Source organism: Schistocerca americana, chromosome 7, assembly GCF_021461395.2.
Source record: "Schistocerca americana isolate TAMUIC-IGC-003095 chromosome 7, iqSchAmer2.1, whole genome shotgun sequence".
In the NCBI taxonomy this organism is placed as follows: Eukaryota; Metazoa; Arthropoda; class Insecta; order Orthoptera; family Acrididae; genus Schistocerca; species Schistocerca americana.
Window position 1 is genome coordinate 471888019 of NC_060125.1, and position 24123 is coordinate 471912141.

At 39.8% G+C, this 24123-nt stretch overlaps 1 protein-coding gene across 1 annotated transcript in view; it reads right to left on the reverse strand.

The window, feature by feature from the left end:
- Positions 1–24123, reverse strand: part of LOC124623024 (AF4/FMR2 family member lilli) — a 411438-nt gene that overhangs the window by 152248 nt on the left and 235067 nt on the right. The window contains exon 6 of the mRNA XM_047148815.1: positions 22532–22627. Coding sequence (XP_047004771.1) covers positions 22532–22627 — 96 coding nt within the window. The remainder of the gene's footprint in view (positions 1–22531; positions 22628–24123) is intronic.

The window sequence follows — 24123 nt, forward strand, 5'->3', positions numbered from 1 at the left end:
TTTTAGGTAACATTTCTCTATATGTATGTATGTATGTATGTATGTATAAACGCCTGAAGATAAACAGAACATGTTCGAAACGCGTTGCATTATGTTAGATTAAGCGTAAAATAAAAAAGTGACTGGTAGCAGGAACTTGAAATAAATAATCTGTTCATACGCTGCCTAGACTGGCGCTTCACCTGCCAGCCACTGCGACTGATGAGCCGAAGCAGCGGTGTATGGCGTATTGGCTGTTGTACAAGTTTGGAAGATTCAGCCATAAACAGCAGCTTGACACTACGCTCTCGCCAGGAACAGACATGTCTGAACCTTTTTTCCGAAAGGTGACCGCCGACTTGTGTCCAACTACAAACGCTAATAAGGGTTTGCGATCGGGCTCGAGGCTGGTGATTACAGGAGAACCGCGCACGGTGGCCGCTGCAGGCTCTTTGTCTCCGCCGCTATTAGCGGCAAAGGAGCAAAGGCGGCGCCAGGTGGCTGCCGGCAGCTGCGGGTGCGACACCTGCGCCAGAAGGCCACATGGGCAGCTGCCGCCCGCCAAACTGGACGCCAGCATCTCTGCACTTCTCCCGTGCCGCAGTCACACCGCGAGACGTCAGCTGTCAGAGAGGCAACGTGCGCCGTAACATCCTTTTGTGCATGCACGTGAGTAGCGAAGTCTTAGTTCCGAGCAACAGCCATCTCATTGTTAGAGTTCAGGCCGGCTGACACGCCCACAAGCTGCTGCTGCTACTTTTCCTGTCGTGCGGGTAGTACAAGATACGGGGGTCGCGTCTTCCTTTAGCCCGTAAGTAACACTGGTAAATAGTCTACAGGGTGGTCCATTGATAGTGACCGGGCCAAGTATCTCACGAAATAAGCAGCAAAAGAAAACTACAAAGAACGAAACTCGTCTAGCTTGAAGGGGAAAACCAGATGGCGCTATGGTTGGCCCGCTAGATGGCGCTGGCATAGGTCAAATGGATATCAATTGCTTTTTTTTTTTTTTAAATAGGAACCCCCATTTTTATTACACATTCGTGCAGTACATAAAGAAATATGAATGTTTTAGTTGGAGCACTTTTTTCGCTTTCTGATAGATGGCGCTGTAATAGCCACAAACGTATATAAGTACGTGGTATCACGTAACATTCCGCCAGCGCGGACGGTATTTGCTTCGTGATACATTACCCATGTTAAAATGGACCGTTTACCAATTGCGGAAAAGGTCGATATCGTGTTGATGTATGGCTATTGTGATCAAAATGCCCAACGGGCGTGCGCTATGTGTGCTGCTCGGTATCCTGGACGACATCATCCAAGTGTCCGGGCTGTTCGCCGGATAGTTCCGTTATTTAAGGAAACAGGAAATGTTCAGCCACATGTGAAACGTCAACCACGACTTGCAGAAAATGATGCTGCCCAAGTAGCTGTTTTAGCTGATGTCGCTGCTAATCCGCACACCGGTAGTAGACAAATTGCGCGAGAATCGGGAATCTCAAAAACGCCGGTGTCGAGAATGCTACATCAACATCGATGCACCCGTACCATATTTGTATGCACCAGGAATTCCATGGCGACGACTTTGAATGTCGTGTACAGTTCTGCCACTGGGCACAAGAGAAATTACGGGACGATGACAGATTTTTTGCACGCGTTCTATTTAGCGACGAAGCGTCATTCACCATCAGTAGTAACGTAAACCAGCATAATATGCACTTTTGGACAATGGAAAATCCACAATGGCTGCGACAAGTGGAACATTAGCGACCTTGGCGGGTTAGCGCATGGTGCGGCATTATGGGACGAAGGATAATTGGCCCCCATTTTATCGATGGCAATCTAAATGGTGCAATGTATGCTCATTTCTACGTAATGTTCTACCGATGTTACTACAAGATGTTTCAATGCATGACAGAATGGCGATGTACTTCCAACATGATGGATGTCCGGCAGATAGCTCGCGTGCGGTTGAAGCGGTATTGAATATCACGCTGTAATAGCATGCATTCTCAGAAATGATAAGTTTACAAAGGTATATGTATCACATTGGAACAACCGAAATAAAATGTTCAAACGTACCTACGTTCTGTATTTCAATTTAAAAAACCTACCTGTTACCAACCTTTAGTCTAAAATTGTGAGCCATATGTTTGTGACTATTACAGCGCCATCTATCACAAAGCGAAAAAAGTGGTCCAACTAAAACATTTATATTTCTTTGCGTACAAAACGAATATGTAATAAAAAATGGGGGTTCCTATTTAAAAAGCGCAGTTGATATGCGTTTGACCTATGGCGGCGCCATCTAGTTTCCCCCTTCAAGCTAGACAAGTTTCGTTCTTTGTAGTTTTTTTCGTTTGACGCTTATTTCGTGAGATACTTGGCCCGGTCACGATCAATGGACCACCCTGTATATTACTAGACTACCACCTAAAATTTCATGCTCCTGATTCATTGATACGAATATTCTCACCATTCCATACCGCACATTGAAATTAGGAATAAATAATAAATTGAGAAGTTTTTATTGATTATTATTATTCCTATTTAGTACATACTGAGGTGACAAGTCACGGGATAGATATACGCACACATGGTAATATCCTGCACACAACGTATAAGAAGGCAGTGCACTGGTGGGCTGACATTTGTACTCAGGTGGTTCATGTGAAAACGTTTCCAATGTGATAATGGCCACACTTATCTTTGGAAACCCTTTCATGAACAGGTAACTGCTCAGAAAGCAATGAAAAGATTCATGTTAGGAATTACTGGGCTGCAGAAAAGCAAACCAATGGTCCATCAAACATACACAAGGGGAGAACATTTTTCTGTAACAGTGCTGCAGAGCTTCCACGTATACAAAGAACGCCCAATTAAGACGTAGTTTGGTGAGGCATACAGCCAAGCAAACTGATGACAGATTGGACCGAGGAAGATCTTTGCTGCATTGCAAAGACAAAGAAGAAATCGACACGACACCCGACGGAAGGTGAGTAGATGACATTAGAAAACAAGCAGAAATGACACGGACGCGTACAGCTCAAAATCGTAACGCGTGGGAAAGTCTAGGACGACTACTTTAACCACCATTGCGTGTTAAATGGCTGATTGTGTATCATGAAAGCCATTTCAATTGAAGGTTCATACTCAATATGGTTTACGTGATTTGAAAAAATACTGTCGACGGCTTTCATGGTTAGGGTGCGGACTGAACAGTATGAACAGTTTCAACCAAACTTAGGACGCATGTTACCCGTGTTGCTCTGCTGGTCGGTGATTGTCCGGATGACATTTCAGCTCTATGGGCCGGGGTGTATAAGGGGAGGATTACGTAAATATGATCGAAAAACGTCAATAGTAATGTCCAAGTAACATCTTCAGTGTAACTGGCTCACTGGTAACAGTTCTGATGATATTTAAATGCAGTTCTGATACAATACGGTAACAGTTCTATTTACTGTTCTTTAAAAACAATTACCCACGTCCTTATGTTAAGAGAAATCATTTATTTCCTAAAATGAATAGCTTATATACGTACGTACATATGCACGTATTTCTTCCGTTGGGTATGCAAGTATCTAGAGAAGGCCGGAGTTATGATCAAAGGATAGTATCAACAGATCTATTGAAACGGCTATGAACGGGTTAGCAGTAAGTACTGTTCTGCGGGCTTGACCTCTAAGCAGGAGTTAACTTGCTCCTGCACCACCATTTCGCTGTTTCCCCGCGCATCGGTGTAGTCGCTCTTTCCTGATGTGATGCTTCCCGATACCGCCCCACCAGCCACTGTTATTACTTACCTCGTCAGCTACTACCCGCCTGCTACGAGGAGGAAATCTGGACAGCTACCATGATACTCAAGAAGCAGATCACGTTACTCATCGGGCCACTACGGCGTAAAAAGCAACTAGTCGCTGCATTTATTCAATATGCGCCTTCAGCGTCATCGTAGTGTATAACTACGCTATGGTTCACTTTTCTAGGACGGGGCTAATTTTCGTACCACGACGCTACATCAAAACGTTTAATAGGTGAGAATCGAATGTGCCTACTGTTTCAGTTTGTTTTATCAACAAGTAGATAAACTTATGAAACATATCATGCGTTATAACAACTTTTACAAAATGAGAAAGAAAAAAGAACAGTACACTTTTCTACATTATTTCCTGTAGTACAAAGTTTTGATCACGCGGGACTGAGTCGGAACAGAGCTGCCATCTCTTGCACAGAACGCTGAACAGTGACGCACGCTGGCAATAGTTCGACAAGGCACCCAGAGATGTCGCCACTGCACCGCCCCAGCGGCTCGCAAGTGAAGAAAACAAGAGAACGGGATGTGCGCAACAGGTTCGTCTTAGCTACACACCAGCTGATTCACCTTCGGACTCAGAATGGGCAGCGACGCCCACATTGCCTCGGTATCGCTGCACCTAAAGATTCTCCCATTCCCAGTTGGTCTCACGAATTTACATCGTTACCTCGGACGCGCCGCTGTGATTTACTGCGTTCAATTTCCGTAGGCAGTCGGCAACCGACGTCGCTCATTTCCGGACGCGCGCTCGTTTGGGACGGGAAAGGGGGAGCACCTGTTGTTAGGACTCTGTTAGCCAGTGCTACATTTTTTCAACACTGTTAGGATAACAACGTAGCCGATGTGCACTGATGTCAAGAATAACACTATTACAATAATGTTTGTAATTACTAACATGTGCATCATCATTTGCCCTATTTTACGCATAAGTAACGCTGGTAAGACGCACTGCTACAGAACGACTTTGTCAAAAGCTACAAACTACATGCTTCACTGACACCTTCCATAATTAGGCATAGTACATGGTAACTAGGATTAATAACGAATACCTTTAATGATCTCCAGAAAAAAGAACTGAACAAATTGCGTCAAAATAGGAACTTCTAACAAAACTTTATCATTAAAGGGTCACCAATATCTCAGTTTTGAGAATTTCCGTTTTTATGTTTTGCTGACAACAATCAATACTTCACAAAAAAAACAACATTACTTAATACGCACTTTCGTCACATTCGCATATGTGAATCACCTGTTGTTGGCACTGTATCATTTTCCTTATTTGATCTGTGGCCAATGCACACACCTGAATGAAAGAAGGAATGAAGTCCTCTTCAGCTATTATTTTCAAATCTAGCATAAGAAGTATGACCTCCCATTAAAATTTTATCTCTGTTTATCATAAAGTATTTTTTACTGTTTTGGATCAAGTTCCTGCTACAAGAGATGTGCTAAATAAATAATTTATAATAAAGAAATATGGTGGATAAATGGGAAACTAATATATTTCCTGATGACTGTCTTTAGTGTCTTCACGAATGGAGCTAATCATTAGCATTTTAAATTTCTTCTGTCAAAATACCCACACTAAGGTGAACGCACTAGTGTGTATTTTGATTACTTTGTGTTGTTTATCCAGGATTTCTTACAGTTCATTGTTTGTTACTACAGACTGGGCACCAAAGTTTTGTACATATCGATCACCAATGCGAAGTTCTGAATGGGATTACATGATTTTGAAAAATGGCTCTGGAAAACTGGTGTATGTGTTACTTACGAATGGAGTTGGATGTTCACATTACTGTCATTGTTTTGATACTCTATCTTACATCTTTTCAGTTAATAAGAGAGACAACCAGTATTTTGTCCTGACTCATTGCACAATAAATATAGTGTCTGTGTAGACAACAAAGTAATTTCAACTAATTATGAACCACTCTATAACACTAAACACACACGCAAAAAATTGATTAGTGTCCCACACACAATTTATTTAAATAACTTATATAGAGAGCCTAAGGGAACAGAGAAACCAGAGTGACAGAATACTAAAATGACTAGTGGATTTGAAGTGAGGGCAGCATTATTCTTCCCACAGCAAAAAGCAAATGATTAAGCACATGGGACTGTGAGACGCTTGTAACCAATGAACGAAGTACAATATAGTATGGAAAACAACACTAAAACACACACACACACACACACACACACACACACACACACACACTGAGAGAGAGAGAGAGAGAGAGAGAGAGAGAGAGAGAGAGAGAGACTGTGGGGGGTGGGGGTGGCACCTGAAATGTTTATGATTATTTTGTACTTTCAACATTTTACAAATCTGTTCTAATAACAAAATTTTTCAGGAAATGAGGTATGCATAAAATTAACAATTCTGCATAGGTTTATGTTGCAAGGAAACACATTACATTAAAATATATGTAAACAGCTGCTGCACAGACATGAACAAGAACCATACAGTACAACAAAGTGTATAAACATTACTTGGATCACAGAAGAGGAGTCATAATAGTCATTTAAGACAAATACTCAGATGAGAGAGAACTCAGAAAGACTAATTGCAGTGGTAAGAGAGCAAATATATCACAAAACTTCCTGGCAGATTAAAACTGTGTGCCTGACCGAGACTCGAACTCGGGACCTTCGCCTTTCGCGGGCAATTGCTCTACCATCTGAGCTACCGAAGCATGACTCACGCCCGGTCCTCACAGCTTCACTTCTGCCAGTATCTCGTCTCCTACCTTCCAAACTTTACAGAAGCTCTTCTGCGAACCTTGCAGAACTAACACTCCTGAAAAAAAGGATACTGCGGAGACATGGCTTAGCCACAGCCTAGGGGATGTTTCCAGAATGAGATTTTCACTCTGCAGCGGAGTGTGCGCTGATATGAAGTTGTGAGGACCGGGCGTGAGTCGTGCTTCGGTAGCTCAGATGGTAGAGCACTTGCCCGCGAAAGGCAAAGGTCCCGAGTTCGAGTCTCGGTTGGGCACACAGTTTTAATCTGCCAGGAAGTTTCATATCAGCACACACTCCGCTGCAGAGTGAAAATCTCATTCTGGAAATATATCATACATTAATGTTAAACCAGGAAACAATGGGGCTTATACATGAAATGAATTTTAAAAGAATTTTTTGTATGATTACACAAGTTTAGTGTCCACAAAAGGTGAAAGCAGTTGTCTGGTATACATGCTTAGTTTTACTTTCTCAAATTTCAATACTTCTGTCCAAACTGAATGAAAATTTACACTTGGAAGATCCAATTATAATTTTCAGATGAGGGGAGAAAATCGCTGACTAACTCTTATCTGCATCAGAATCTACATGGCCCACTGAGTATGCATTTTAGACGTTAACTTCCAGTAACAAATACTATCCTGCATCTTCCTATGAAGCCAACATATGAAGAATTCTGATGAAAGACTAAACAAAAGTACATAAAACACTTAAGAAATTTTTAAAAGTCATCAATTAGCTGTTCTCATGTTTCAGGCGGGAGGGAGAGTGTTTGAAAGTTTACATTTTTTTTATTTGATGATATTTACCATTCCCTCCTTGTGGCACAATCATTCTAGTATTCGAACATAATCTTTCACACTAACCAGCCTATTCAAATCCACCACTAGATGAAATTTCTTAAGCAGAAGGGAAGGATGGGATACCTTCCTATTCCAAGCAGCACACACAAAAATGTCATATCAAATACCCAGACTCAAACCACTAATATTCTCTCTAAACAAGCAAAATGGACCTTCCTGTGGTCATATAAGTTCAACATTTAAAATAAATTTTGGGAACAGAACAACATTTGAAACTTCCTGGCAGATTAGAAGTGTGTCCCGGAGTGGGACACGCAACATGGGACCTTTGCCTTTAACAGGCAAGTGCTCTGCCAACTGTGCAGTACACACCCCATTGCAGAATGAATACTGATTTAAAGCAGCTGGCAGCTGGACAAGGAATTAAATGCCCAATAACTTTGATTACAGTTGGAAAAGAAAGGAAGATGGAGAGAGATGACAGAGGAATTTCGTGGATTCTTCCTTCTCCTCTTCCTCCTCCTCCACCACCCGCCCCCGTCCCCCCTTCTCCTATGGCTAGAAAGGCACGAGAAACACTCATGCTCACATTAAGAGAACAAATCTCTCCATTCCATAACTATGACATGAACATTTCTTAGCAAGATACAATGGGATTCTAGGGTGTCCATATCCCAGTTATAAATTTTACAAGTATCAACTGTAAGCATTGCAGAGTCCTGGTTCAAGGTCACAAAAGATTAACTCAACCTGTTTTACATCATCACATGCACAAGTGCTGCTTTGTTGTTTTCCGCTTGCGGTGCCACACACGTAAAACTGCAACACCTGTGCATAATGCATTTTGTGTTCTGCAGTTTGCTAAGAGTGAATCTTTAATTTCAGTTCAACATGCATTTTGTTTGAAGTTTAATTGAGATCTGCCAATGGTATAGACAGTTCCAAAATGACTGGATGTGTGTGTAAAGGAAAAATCATAGGCAATCAAAAGTATATGAAGATGATGATGATTATTTCAGAGCATCTAACCTTTGTAGTCCTACAATAGGGTGTATATGTGGACAAGAAAAACAAATTCCCGGATTTTCTGGCTAAAAACACACTTTTCTCAGGTGAACATACACTTTTTTCTGGTTGCAAATGTACTATATCCCACCACGTGAAAGTACAATTTTTCAATAATAAGTGACCATATACTTTCCCTTGCAACTGTAAAACTTATCAATCCTTTGCATGGTGAAGGGTTTTTTAACACTGACACAGAACTTCCCAACACTATAAACAAAAAAAGGAAAGATTTTTGATGCACGGTGACACACACTCTGCACATTTACATATTATGAAAGAACAAGCACACATTCCACCGAATACAGCACAGTAGTTCCCGAAGGGCTGAAACTGAGACTACAATGTGATTTTGTTGGCCAAGCATAGCTCAGTCACCTGATCTCATCAGCCAATACAACAAATGTTTAGAGCACAGGATACATGATGAAGTCAGTCAATAGGAACATCACTGTTAAATAGTGTGAACACACAGATGTAATTAATATACATACGGCAGAGCTGCAAGGAAAGTTAAGCTTTCACATACAATATTGCTTGCCAAAACAATTTTTTGTTCCAAGGCTGCGGTTGGACAGGATCCTAAAAGCTCAGTAGTTGAATGTTTATGACAAGCACAATATTAAATTTCACTGCTGTGCTCTGAACATTTCATGTCTTAGCTGGCTGAATACATTTTATGTCAACTTCTACGACTTTTCCATAGCATAACAAACTGTACGTGAAATTGCTAAAGAACTCATTTTGCATTTTTAAGGATAATTATACTTTTTACATTTGTTATTGCATAATTTGTCATTGTGAAAGAACTAAAATAAATATGGAAAACTAACCTTGATGCCTAGTCTTTTTTAGTGTATATTACCCGTTGTTGTTGTAGTGGTCTTCAGTCCTGAGACTTGGTTGACGCAACTCTCAATGCTGCTCTATCCTGCGCAAGCTGCTTCATCTCCCAGTACTTACTGCAACCTACATCCTTCTGAACCTGCTTAGTGTATTCACCTCTTGGTCTCCCTCTACGATTTTTACCCTCCACGCTGCCCTCCAATGCTAAATTGGTGATCCCTTGATGGCTCAGAACATGTCCTACCAACCGATCCCTTCCTCTCGTCAAGTTGTGCCACAAACTCCTCTACTCCCCCAATTCTATTCAATACCTCCTCATTAGTTATGTGATCTACCCATCTAATCTTCAGCATTCTTCTGTAGAACCACATTTCGAATGCTTCTATTCTCTTCTTGTCCAAACTATTTATCGTCCATGTTTCACTTCCATACATGGCTACACTCCATACAAATACTTTCAGAAACGACCTCCTGAAACTTAAATCTATACTCGATGTTAACAAATTTCTCTTCTTAAGATATATCAAAAACAAATGAGCCCGTAAAATTTGAAATAATGGCATAAATGGCTGGTATTCTAGGCCCAAAAATTTTGTAAGTGGCTGGTCTTCTGTGTTAAGTTTTGAATAATAGTCTAACACCCCATGATTTAAGAAATTCATTGCACATTCTCAAAAGTAATGTAATTAATCTTGCATAAAAGGAAATTTACTTCAGAAGTAATGATCCTCAAACCACCATTCACAATATTTTCCCACGACATGTTCATCGAAATGAGGCCTATGCTATTTCTCGTAGGTTCCGCATACAAAGTAGTTTGTTATTACAAAGTATGGCATAGACTTTGACACATTCTGCTGTCAGCAGACACTTCTGTGTGCACAAATTTTTGTTGTAAATGGCACATCATCTTTGCAACTAAAGTTTTATTTTGGCATTATTCTTTCATTTATGTTTTATTGCTGCGGTAATATTCTGCAGTAGCTGGCTAAAGAAAAATTCTTTATTGAAGTATTAGTTCTTACCAGTCAAAATTACAAAAATTTAAGGGTTTTTCCTAGATTTCCTAGGGCATATACACCAACCATGAAGTCTGTTTGCAAAGCAAGTCCTTAACTTCTGTTGGCAAAGATAACGATGTAGAAGGTTTTAGGAAACCTTTTACACTCGCATCCCATCTTAGTTACAGTTGGTAAATGCATTAATGCCAAATGCAAGTGAAATGTTCTAGCCGGAAGATGACTTTGTGTGGTGTTCCGTGATGTGGCACCTTTACATGTAAGCGGAAACGTAAATACACACAATGTTCATATCCAGGAGTTAGAATATCCTCATGAACGTCTGCAATATCAAAGAGATTCCCCAAAGTTAAACTTTTTCTGCCACTATATTCTGACATAAGTGTACAGATCATCAACATCTTTGCACTGAATCTATCGTAACAAGGGTGGCTTATCTGGGTATGTCGCAAGAATGGCTCTTTCCCCAACTAGAAGGTGAAGCTGAAAACTTGGTTTGGGAACAGGACTGGGCCCCATTCACATCTTTTTGTATGAGAGTGGTTGAATGCCAGAGTCTCTGACTGCTGGATTGGTCATTATGGTCAGTACAATAATTCTTTTCTACTGGCCTTGAAGTTCACCGGACGTCACGCCATGTGACTTTTCCTTTGGGTCTTTGTAAAAGATTATGTCTACAGTCTGCCACTACCTAATAATGAGTCAGAGCCGAGACACACATACGAAAACGCTATTGCTTCCATTAGTCTAGACCTGTTAACCAAAGTGAGGGGAGAACTAGATTTTGGGTTTGATGTGTGCTGTACAATTAAAGGTGCTTTAACTTTTGCAGGAAAATCTACAGAAGTTTCCCTTCATTCTCATGAATGATTTGTTGAAATAGTCTAAGTGAAACTGTTACTATATGTCACTGAAACTGGGACATACTTTTATGGACACCCTGTGTAAGTATATGTGGAAGTGTACTTGACACAATACCTACGTAGTGTTATTTCATCCCAGTAGTTCAGAAAAAAAAAACACCTTAAATTTTTGAACATTTCAAGCTTCTCTAAATGAAAAACTGAAGTCATAAAAGTTAGAACTAATTTGACGTTTTTATATATTATGATGAGCTTGAAAGAGAAAGAGGTAACAAAACTAATCCCTGGAACTTTTCATTCATGTAAGTAGCTTTTTAACAGGTAACTAAAACAGCTTAATATTGTTACAAAATATTTTTTTGGAAGAGCATCTGCAACTGCAGAACATGTTAAATAAAATAATTTGCAGTAATTTCTTATTTAGTGCACAACTCGTTTTGAAACCTAAATCTTCATTTTCAGGTGCCACCAACTGCAAATGGGAGGAGGAGATACTAGCATACAAGAACTACAAGTTTGACAAACTAAAATGAGTGTTAACATAAGAAAATGGTGTATTCACATAATTATGGAAACAGAAGTGTGTGTAGGTGAGGCCAGTCAGTCTTGAGGTGTTACACACAGGTTAAACAAATGCATGAAACTGGAACAAAGATGCTAACAGAGGGAGCGATCTGAACAAAAATAAAATCCGTAATAAACCAATACATAAATAATTGCACTCGTGCATAAGACCAGCAACCACAGCGGTGCAATTAACTGATGGAGAAGCCATTGTGGTGAGGAACCAAATTAGACAGCCGTAAAAGAGCTGGAAATGAGCTGACTGGTCTATCCACTTACGTGAATATGGTTCAAAAGACCAATAAAAAATAGAACTACAGATATCAGAATAAATATAGCAACATTTAAACATGAGTGTTCAGCAAAAATACCTGGAAGTGAATATAACTCAGTTGTTGTTTTAATCATACCATATCCAAATTATACTGTTCTCATCCACTATATGTAAGCTTAGTCTCTTTACTCACTTTCTTTAGTCGTAGTTTATAGACCCTTTTTATTTCTAACCTATTTCACTACATCTAGTGCTTTGTGGATATACCATGCTGTTTGACTTGTGTACACTGCTATTTCTGTTGTGTGTATCATTCTAATCCTGACTCAGCTTTTTATACTTAAGCCTTCATTTTGGCTCTTTCTTTAAGAAAATACATGATGCCTAAAAGTCAATGGGACAGAATAAGAAGTCATGAAGGGTCAAAACAAAGTGCAAGTGTACAAACTTTAGTCAAGATTAGAATGATATACACAACAGAAATAGCACCAGACATAAAACAAATAAGCAAGAAATAAGAAGGGGGCTATGAACTAGGACTACAGAAAGCAAGTAAAGAAAGCAAGCCCATATGTAGTGGATTAGAACACTGTAATTCGGGTACAGCAGGATTAATGCAGGGACTGATTCACAGTGACTTATATGCATTTCTTCCAAATAATGAGTCACTGTAACATTTTTGCATTTTTGCTGAACACTCATATTTATATGTTGTTATACTCTCAGCTTTGTAGTTCTATTTTGTATCAATCTTGTGAACCACACCTACATAAGAAGACAGATCCATTTCCCAACACCGTTACAGCTATGTATTTCAGTTCCCCATCGCATTCGCTCCTATGTCAGTCACTTCTGCTGCCTTGGTCAGCTGACTTCCTCACCATACTGCATTAGTCACTTCTCTTTTGTGCTCTGGTTGCCTGTCTTACGCACAAGTGCAGTTATTTATTTATTATCGAGTTCACCTCTGTTTCAGTTCCACACATTTGTTGCATGAGAGTGCAAAACCCCATGACATGACTGGCCCGAACTGCACACCTTTACGTTTCCATAATTACATGAGTACATCATTTCCACAGCTTTACCTTTCACTTTGGTATGTCACACCTTTGGTTCTTGTATGCTAGCAGCTCCTCCTCTTCTTTGCAGTTGGTAGTACCCGAAGATAAAGCTCTACGCTTTGAACCCAGTTGTATAATGAATGAGAAATTAATAGCAATTGAAGTAGATTTTTAGTTTTATTAATTAATACTATTAGTGACTATTTGCAGTCAGTTGCATATTGTCATTTACAAATCTTCTGTAGTCACAAAACAATTTGTTGCGGTAGGAACATGGTACTGCTTGATTATTAGGTGTTATAACTCAAATGAAATTTGTTGCCGAGTTTCCCCAGGCAATGTATTGTTCCTAAAGAAACTCAATCTTATGTTATTGGGTATTTTCAGAGAACTGAAGTAGAGACTTGAGGATATTACAGAGCAATCGGCTGGAGACAAGTAGAAGGGTGTAGACACTTCACTGTAACATTCTCTTGCTGTTTGTTGTAACTTAACTGCCTATCAAGCACAACATGTTAACCTTTTGTCATGTACGTGCATTTTCTTTGAGATCTGCTGGAATTCACAAACCAAATGCTCTTCTCACAGAAAGTGAAATTACAACTCAAATGTCAATGTAATAGGTGGTGTTTTGCATCACAAACACATCCAGTGTATAGATCACCACCAACATTACAAGTAACATCAACAGTGTCACATAGCTTCAGTCCATAATATACTGTGAAGATGTGTGGAGTTTAAACATGTACATTTTCTTCTATCACTATGAAGGAGCTACCTCCAAATCACACACTAATTTAGAAGCATTTGTTAATGGGGTAAAAAAAATGGTTCAAATGGCTCTGAGCACTATGGGACTTAACATCTGAGGTCACAGTCCCCTAGAACTTAGAACTACTTAAACCTAACTAACCTAAGGACATTACACACCCATGCCAGAGACAGGATTTGAACCTGCGACCGTAGCGGTCGCATGGTTCCAAACTGACGCACATAGAACTGCTCGGCCACCCCGGGTGGCAATGAGGTCACTATGGGTGGTTGATGTAAGAGTTGAAGTAACCACTGTTTTGGAAAGGGAACTTCTAATTTGTGAAAAAAACAAACAGTATAAATGTAACTTCTAATAATGGTGTAAATCAATACACAAGTACAAAGAAAAGAAATAGAGCAGTGTGATCTAAATTCTGTAGACCTCAAAGAAAAATATTACATACTTTCTGCACCAGAGTTTAAGAAGTTTTTTATGCAACAAGAATAATATCATCATGTTGGAATTTCATCATTTGACAAACCACAGTAAAAATTGCTGAAAAGATTTACTTAGGGTACAAAAATAGCAATTTACAAGCGTGTTGAAGCCTGCACACTTTGAACATGTCAATTATTAATCGTATCTTCCCCTTGAATAATAAATTTTATCCATTTTTGTGTGCAACAATATAATAAACTTTATTTTAAAAAATACAACCATCAGCCACTTGGTCATGTAAACGACTGGTTGTCTGCTGTATTTATTAAAGTAATATAATTTACAGCCACAGAGCTCAACAACCAGTAAAGTGGATAAATTAATATAACAAACAACAAATATGTCATCAATCACTTATGACCTCATCACAGCTGGTCCTGACGGCCTGCCAGTAAAGCATGTGCCCAGAAACCAAAGGGGCTCCACAATAAAATTCCTATCAGTCTACAGAAATTTTCAATCCATCTTTATCTAGCCTTCACCTCTCAATAATGTGGGGAGTCATCAGAAACAACACGCGGTTCGGATTCCGTATTAATCTGCAGCTCCCCTTTCCCCACCAGGGTAACGCATAGCATAGGGACACGGAAGTCGCCGAAGTGGCATCCAATACATGGGCCAGCCTGAATGCGGTTTTTAATTGGCTTACTATGCTCGTTTAGGGAAATATTGGGCTGATCCCCAAATACTGCCACACAGAATATCCACAGCTACCCTGACCCACAAAATGAAACCAGCCACCTTCAACTTATCTTTACTGTTGTTCTTTTTACACACAAACATAAGCTGTCTAATCTGCTACGGGCTTCTTTTCATCACCATTTATGTCATACTTCCTTTTAAGTGTAGTATTCCATATTAGTAGTAAGACCACTTATAAAATGCATGGCAAAATGTGAGCTTATGGGCCATTCCCTTTTGTCAGGTGCTTCCCTGTCCAACTACTCACACTGTGTCATTAGAGCCACACCAGGCAATGCAAGAGCACTGTCAGTCATTGTGGCTCGTATCTAACATCGTAAGATGAACTACTAAAACTAAATAGTTAACAATGTAAGAAAAGACAGACTGCTACTTACTGTAAAGCGACATGGGCCCCAAGGTGCTGGAGTTGGCAGTTGTGTGTTCATGATGTGTGCTTGCTTACGTGTGTGAATGCCGTGTGTGTCTCCCTCTTACTGATGTAGACTTTACGTTAAGTAGCAATCTCTCTTTCCTTACAGTGTTGATATTCAAAATCAGTTTTAAATACTAATACAAAGTTTATCCTTCAGCTAATTTTCAAATTATGTAGTCCACAATTTTACCTCATTATTCTAAACTTGAGGAGTTATTTTGTAAGTATGGAAAAAGTTAACTTTCCCTGAATTCAAGCAATAAATTCCAGATACAAGAAATATATGTCTCCATACTCTACATCAACTTCTTCAAAAATTGTTCAAACTGTGATTTATTTCCTTTGCGTATTATATTTTTAATTTATGTTAGATCTTTCATCACGGATAGCATTCTGAAAATTTTCCCTGACAGAGAGTATTTCCTGATGAGTAATGCAATGAAAAGTTAAACAATTTGTTACAGTTCGTCTTTCCCGACTAACAAAGCCATTTTCACTAGCGACCACAGTTAGTGCAACATCAGTACAAACTGCAGAGTATTGTTTTTAAACTGTCAGTTTTCTCAATACACTTAGCAATTTATTTAAAAATATCCAAACATGTTTCTCTCAGAAACTGAAGTAATGCCAGTAACTCTACGTGTACAGAAAAGTCATCCATTATTATGCAAATCTAAATCAGTTGTTGATTAAGATCTGTTGGAACAGTGCTCTCACTAACACACGAAGAATACAAACAGTTTGCCATTAATTTTTTTACTTTCTTTTTTATTTTATGTCCCATATCAAAAAGTCAACTTTTACAATGTTACTGACAAAGCAGTTTTCCAAAAGCATTCAGCAGCATTGTCATAACCAAATTCTTCTGCAGTTTCAACTGCAGATTCTTTCCTAAGAATGCAGTCGCTGAAACATTTGTAAGCTTTCACTATTTTTAAGCATATAGCATATTTATTTATTTATTTTTCAGCTAATTCAATCTACACAAGATGAGCCTTTTTAAGTTATTTAATACATTTTAAGAGGTGTTGCCATGTGTGTCTGTCCACTGCCGTCTTCTGTGAGTTGAAGCTCGCAACTTTCCTGAGTTCCTTAGCCCAGCGATCAGGTGGTCTTCCTGGTGGTCTTTGTTTTTCTCTGGGACTCCACTCTAAAACTGATTTTGTCCCTCTTCCATCCTTCGTTCGTGTAATATGACCTGCCCACTGCCATTTTAGAGTCTTAACCCATTCTATAATATCTTTTACTCCTGATATTGCTCATATGTCTTCACTTTTCTGTCGATTTTTCTTAGTGAGACCAAACATTGACCTTTCCACAGTCTCTGAGCAGTTCTAAGTTTCCTTTTGAAAAATTCATTTAAAGTCCAAGTTTCACACCTGTACATTAAAACCGGTAGGACGCACTGATCAAAAACTGTCTTTTTTAAGTAGACTGGCATGCTACATTTGAAAACTGTTGCATTCCTTCCATAAGCCCTACAACCCAGTTTAACTCAATGAAAAATTTCAGGTCTCAAATCTCCTTTTGTGTAAATTAAATGCCCCAGATAAACATAATCTGTAACACTGTTTAGGATGTTGCCGTTCAGTGTTACTTGTCATGCAGCTACCCACGTATGATGCATAGCCTTAGTTTTAGAGTGTTTCATTTTAAGTCCAACTTCCTGACATTGATAGGACTGCATTTCCAGCTTACTGTTAGCTAGCACCACTATATCATCGGCAAATCCCAGGTTGGTGAGCCTTTTACGATTTATCCTTATCCCTCTGTTGTTCCAAATAATTTTGGACATAGCCATCTCGAGAACTGCTATAAGTAACTTTGGGGATATAAGATCGCCCTGCTTTACCCCTTTTCCAATGGGAAATTTGCACATGTTTTTCCTATGTTGATACATGCTACAGACGTGTCATAAACGTTGCACAATATGTTTAAATATTTTGCTTCCACTCCTAGCTCAGCCAGTGCTTGTATGACTGCAGTGTGGCTGACAGAATCAAAGGCTTTTTCGAAATCAATGAAGGCTATGCATAGCGGCATTTCATACTCATTGGGTCGACTAATTACCTCACACAGTGCGTTTATATGGTCAATTGTACTGAAACCCCTGCGGAATTCAGTTTGTTCTATGTGCTGTGGAATCTCCACTACCATTTTAATGCGATTTATCAGGACTTTAGTGAGCACTTTATATATAAGAGAAAGTAAGCTAATGGTGCGGTAGTTCTTTAAATCGTGAATACTTCCCTTCTTATGTAGTAAGATTATGTTTGTTTTGTTTCAGCAGGTTGGACTTAGGCCAGTTGTTTCTCTGTTTCCTCCCCTGTAATGATGTGAGTGAACTCTCTTCTTGAAGACTTGCTGCTTCAGAAAAGTCTAATTTCTTTTTCGTTTATCCAATGAAGCGAATCATTCGTAATGAGAGTAGTACCCATGTGTTGCTACATTAAGTCAAGAGAAATGTGGAGCAATATCACTGCCTTTGTTTTGGCTTAAGTTCCTGACTTCCTACCACAGGATAGTTGACTCAATGAGGCACAATGTGGAGATCAATATGTTTTTGTTCCCCATGGACAGCAATGAGCTGTGTACACAAAAATTCTGTACTTTATACGTGGTAATACGTCATGCACTCAACAGCAAAATAGGTGTACCGTAATTCCTGCCAGCATCTGCAACTTGCAGAAGCTGAATTAACTGAAAGATCACCTTGCATCTATTAAACAAATGAGAGTTGAGAAAAAGAGGTTAATTTATGGGATCTACAGATGAGGAAGCTGGCGACAAACTCTCACAACATGCTGAAGTGTCACACCTGCAGAAAGATGGGAAGCAGAAAATGGTTTCACTATGTACAACAATCCAGTCCTGATGGACCATTTCTGGCAATGAGACCTATCCAATACTGGACTGCAAGGATGCGCAACCGAAGTGCAGAACACGTATCATGTTCTGCACAATCTTAAACCAGCAGTGGAGGAAATTCTGAACCAGCAACGCGAAGATGGTACTACAGAGGAGCACAATGCTTAGTAATCATACCTACAAAATGTGCACATGGAAGTGAAGTTACCAGCAATCTGGTCTCAATAGATTGCTGAACCAACACACTGCACTGAGGACACTAGAATGAACAGCATTTTGTGAGAGCAGTTTAATTTCTTCCAATGACTTATTAGCAGAGCAAAGGAGTTAACATCCCCCCCCCCCCCTCCCCAAATTAGATGGTCCAGGAGACTCACCCAGGATACAGGGTGTCACACTTGCCCAGAATTGAATCCATCTCACAGAATAAGAACGTGGGCCAGTGTGCTAGCCAGCTTGGATGCAGTGTTTAGGTGGTTTCCCGCATCTATTTAGGCAAATACCAACTTGGTTCCCACATCCCATCTCTGATACATAATGCACGAACACTTTGAAAAATAACGTTACTCTGACCCCACAATTACACTTGACTCGGAGAAAAGGGGTACGTGGATATTTCCCCCCCCCCCCCCCCCCCCCCAAGGGAAGGGACTGGGGGAGCTGACAGTAACTTTAAAATTATTTTTCCTGTACTGTAGGTACCCTATTATAAGAAGAGGGTTTTTTCCCAAATTTGTCATTCGAAAAGTATGAGGTCATCCCACATTCGCTGATTATGCAATTGCTGCTGATGTCAACGTTTCTACACTGTTTAATAGATTAATATAGGGGTCGTCTTAATGTGCAGATGAAGATTTTACTATTAATATTTCATACGAATTTGTTTTGAACAATCCTGAAGGGTAGCGCTTCATGTTCGAATAGTCTCAACATTACACAGGAAACTATGAACTAGCGAATACACCAATAGAATTTTCTCACTTTGAGAAAACTGAAGAGTGATTGTTTAATTGTTAAAAACCATTCATGTGATCTTGGCTATTGAATGGTTTTTAACAACTACAACAACCTACTGCTCTGCTTAAAAATTGTCAGTTTCGCGAAACACCAGAGGAAATGCCATTAATTCTATGAACTTACGAACTTCTGTTGTATTTTAACATTTTACACTATGAAATCAATCAAAAATATCCGGAAACTTCCAAAAATGTACGTTTTTCGTATTATGTGCATTGTGCTGCCACCTACTGCCAAGTACTCCATATCAGCGACATCAGGTGGTCATTAGATATCGTGAGAGAGCAGAATGGGGCCCTCCCCGGAAATCAGGGACTTTGAACGTGGTCAGGTGATTGGATGTCACTTGTGTCATACGTCTCTACATGAGATTTCCATACTTCTAAACATCCCTAGGTCCACTTTTTCCTAAGTGACAGTGAAATGGACACGTGAAGGGACACGTACAGCATGGAAGCATACAGGCCAACTTCGTCTGTTTACTAACAGAAACCGCTGACAGTTAAAGAGGGTCTTAATGTGTAATAGGCAGACATCTATCCGGACCACCACACAGGGTTTCCAAACTGCATCAGGATCCACTGGAAGTACTATGACAGTTAGGTGGGAGGTGAGAAAACTTGGATTTCAAGGTCAAGCGGCTGCTCATAAGCCACACATCATGCCAGTAAGTGCTAAACGACACCTCACTTGGTGTAAGAGTGTAAACATTGGACGACTGAACAGTGGGAAAACAGTTGTGTTGAGTAACAAATCACGGTACACAATGTGGTTATCCAATGGCAGGATGTGGGTATGGAGATTGCCCGGTGAACGACATCTGCCACCTAGTGTAGTGACAACAGAAAAATTTGAAGGCGGTGTTGTGGTGTGGTCGCGTTTTTCCATGGAGGGGACTTGCACCCCTGGTTTTGCATGGCACTATCACAGCACAGGCCTACATTGACACTTTAAGCACCTCCTTGCTTCCCAGTGTTGAAGAGCAATTTGGGGATGGCAACCATCTTTCAACATGATCCAGCACTTGTTCATAATGCATGGCCTGTGGCGGAGTGGTTGCATGACATTAGCATCCCTGCAAAGGACTGGTTTGCACATTGTCTTGACTTGAATCCTATAGAACACCTTTGGGATGTTTTGCAACGCCAAGTTCATGGCAGGCCTCACCGACCGACATCGATACCTCTCCTCAGTGCAACACTCTGTGAAGAATGGGCTGCCATTCGACTAGAAACCTTCCAGCACCTGATTGAATGTATGCCTGTGAGTGTGTAAGCTGTCATCAAGGTTAAGAGTGGGCCAACACCATACTGAATTCCAGTATTACCGATTGAGAGCGCCACGAACTTGTATGTCATTTTCAGCCAAGTGTCTGGATATTTTTGATCACACGGTGTAGCAATAAAATTTCTCATAAATGTACAGGTACTGTATACACAGCTTTTTAAAGTACAGATAACATCCAAAGGCAAAAATCTCCTTCATTCTGAACCCAAGTCAATATTTTATTTGTTTTTGAGAAACTGTGAAGATTTTCCAAATGGGTTGCAAATGAAAAATTCGGTCACTATCCACATATTAGAATATGGGGAAAAATGTTATTGGCTTTTAATCAGCTTTAGAACAAGATGATGACATTCAGGTGAAAGGAGAACGAAAATTAATCCAAGATTAAAGGCCTAAAAAAACGAAATAAACCACATTAAACTGAATGCAACTGTAATTGTAAGAAAAAATTACTGTGGAAAGACATGTTGAGATAGTACAACAAACATTGCGGTATGAGCAAAAATGAGAGAACTGGACTGAAGCACGGCTTCTCTTTTATTTCTGTATTAGGTTGTCGTGTTACATATGACCTGCACCCTGAAAAATATTGCTGTCCACATTGTATTGTTGCTCAAGCACAGTGCTACAACACAATTGGGGGGGGGGGGGGGGCGCTCAATAACACCAGCTATGGTGTGAAACTGGATGTGTGCAGAGAGTGGAGTAGCGAGCAGGCAGAAGTTACATCGTGTTGCCAGCCATGTGAGAGTGTACTGTGTACTTTGGCTTTTTATGAACACATACCACATTTAAATTGCAGTTTACCTAAATCCATTTGCACTCTGAATCTAAATGACAAATTGGACAAATAACCAACAATAGCATTCATTTATGCAGAATATGCTAGGAGTCTCGATTGGGACCAGTGGTGTACGTAAGTGTTTCATGCATCTAAATTGTTGACGCTCACCATGGTGTGAATGAAAGGGAGTGTGTCAGCTGCTGGCTCTACACAGCCCATGAGACAGGGGCAGAAAGACGATATGTTTGGAAGTCTCACACCAGTATAGAGGCAAAATCCATTCTAGTTTAAAAACAGTTGCATTCTCAGGTGCCACCAGAACCACAACAGCAACATATTCAGAAGAAACGGGCAAATATTTGTGACAATGGAAAAGGCTGTGGAGATAAAAATGTGAACAATCAATACTAACTGTTTAGATAAATATCTTACATCAATAAAAGAGTGTAATTTCGATTAGTCCGAATGTGCTAAAAAATAATTTTTTTCAAGGAGCCTAAAAAAAGTGATTATCTCGTACTTGCATAAATACATTGTATTAATATGATTGGAACTTCACAAGGTTGGAACAGTGCCATACCAGCCCCTTCCAATCAGTGGCTAAATCACGAACGAAAGACAGGAAAAGGATCCAAATATATTTTAAAAATATACACGAGTCTGGGGTACCTGTTTATTCAAAATAGGATACATCTGCTGGCCTCAGAGGTGGCCTACTGCACCATCTCAAACAAGGCTAATCTTGAATCTTTCATTCAAGAGGAGGCATGTTATTCAGCTATGAAATGGCTTTTTATTATGTCCAATGAGTCTGAGCATCATCATTCAGCAGCATCTAGTCCTAAAAGGCGAAGAATTTGTACACAATTGCTGGAGTGAACAATTCGAAACTTACACCAAATGGCTGTATTACCTGATCAGCCTGGATTCCCCAAGGTATTTACTAATTTTTTACATCTGGGTTGTATGTGTCGCATTACACGAATTCTCACTAAATTATTTGTATGAATGTCGGGTCGACCTCATTACCGTACTGAATCACAATAATCTGATTCAGCTTACGCTTGTTTTCTTTGGAAAGAAGCGTTTATCTGGGACATACTATTCTATTTAGTTATCTTGTATCAAAGTAGTGTTAGTGAATCAAAGGAACATTCTTACCGCATTCAGGTGAGGATTGAAGGTGAATTTGGTCTCTGGCTCCTTCCTTGGAGTAGCTATTGCTGTCACAGGAGTCACACTTCCTCCAATCATCTCCTACAAATACAAATAAATAGTAGTTAGACGTAATATAGAAACTGAAACAAATATGAAATGAAAATGTAAAAAAATTATGGCCAAACAAATCTAGAACAGAGCGAAGGAAGCAAGCTCTGTCCACTAACTCCCACCACCTACGCTGCACTTGCATCATCAAACAGTGCTGGCACAAAGTTGTGCTTACAAGTCAGTTTATGCTCCAAGCAGCATGACAGTCCCATCTATTGGTTGCTGTAGCAGCTGTCAACAGTTATGTATTTCATATCTACAAAAGTAAAAACTGAGACAGGGCCATAACAGAAGCTTATAGGATTTGTGAAATCAAAATTTTTACTTTCATGTTGAGTAACAGCGCTTGCTGGTACTAATCATGAATCAGTTCTCCAAGCCAATAAGAAGTTACAAAGAAAGAGTTAAGCTTACACTGTAGCAGTACCTTCCATTTTTATTGTGGCTTTAGTCACATCGTGAACCACAGGAAATTCATTGTTGTTTACCACTTGTAAATAATAGGCCACCTGGGTAAATGGCTGCAAGGTATGATAATAGATGGGACCTTACGCAACTGCAAATGTGGTTACAATGGGGAAGGCAGTTTCGAAACACTGTCAAAATGAATAATTTGAACTGAAATTTACCTGTTTCTGCCAGGAGTTATGGTGGTTTCCCAGGGTTATCTCTGAAAAAACTTCTCAATTTTTCTCACTGTCCTAGAGATTTTCTCCGTTTGTCTCACAGGCTGAGAGAGAGGATGGAGGCAACACACTATTTTTAGCTCTGTTGCTCACAACTTTAAGTGACACTAATATTAATTTTTCTTGCTCCACTTCATAAAGTGCTACCACTCGCCATACTCTGACAAGTGGAAAGTGTATCTGTGCTGCCAGTGATGCTACAGGAACCACTTCGTCACTCATCAACAGATGTAGTTACGTGCAACCGGCATAACAATTGTTTCGTTATGGCTACATTCGTTAAGCTCTGGATCAGATCTCCAAGGCTTGCAGGGTACAGACATAAAATATGAGCAGGCTGAAACCTACCAATTCAGAACAATGGGCATTTCTTGTTCTCTTTGCAAACAAACTATTTCTGCAGTGACAAAGCTTGTGAAATATTTGTGTGGAGTGTGAACTGATGGCACCACTGTGAGTAATGTCATCATTTGAACCGGAAAGTAAAGAGGTCCATACATCATTGTTATCAGAAGCAGTGCTACCATCAGTTTACCTTCCAAAAAAAATTAAGGCGACTCATGATGTTTCTATCCAGACTAACCGCAGTATTCCATTAATGTAAATGACTGACTTGCTGCACAGTAACTAAACTATACTGTTATAAAATGTAAACACATTTTCAAAAATGGAAAAAAATGGCTGTTCCACTTCCACCTGCATTCTGCAAATACAGATTCATTAGAACTGCATGTTTAGACGACATAGTGAGGGGCATGATACTGCTGCAGAGTGGTGGTGTTCAAATGCACACTTTTT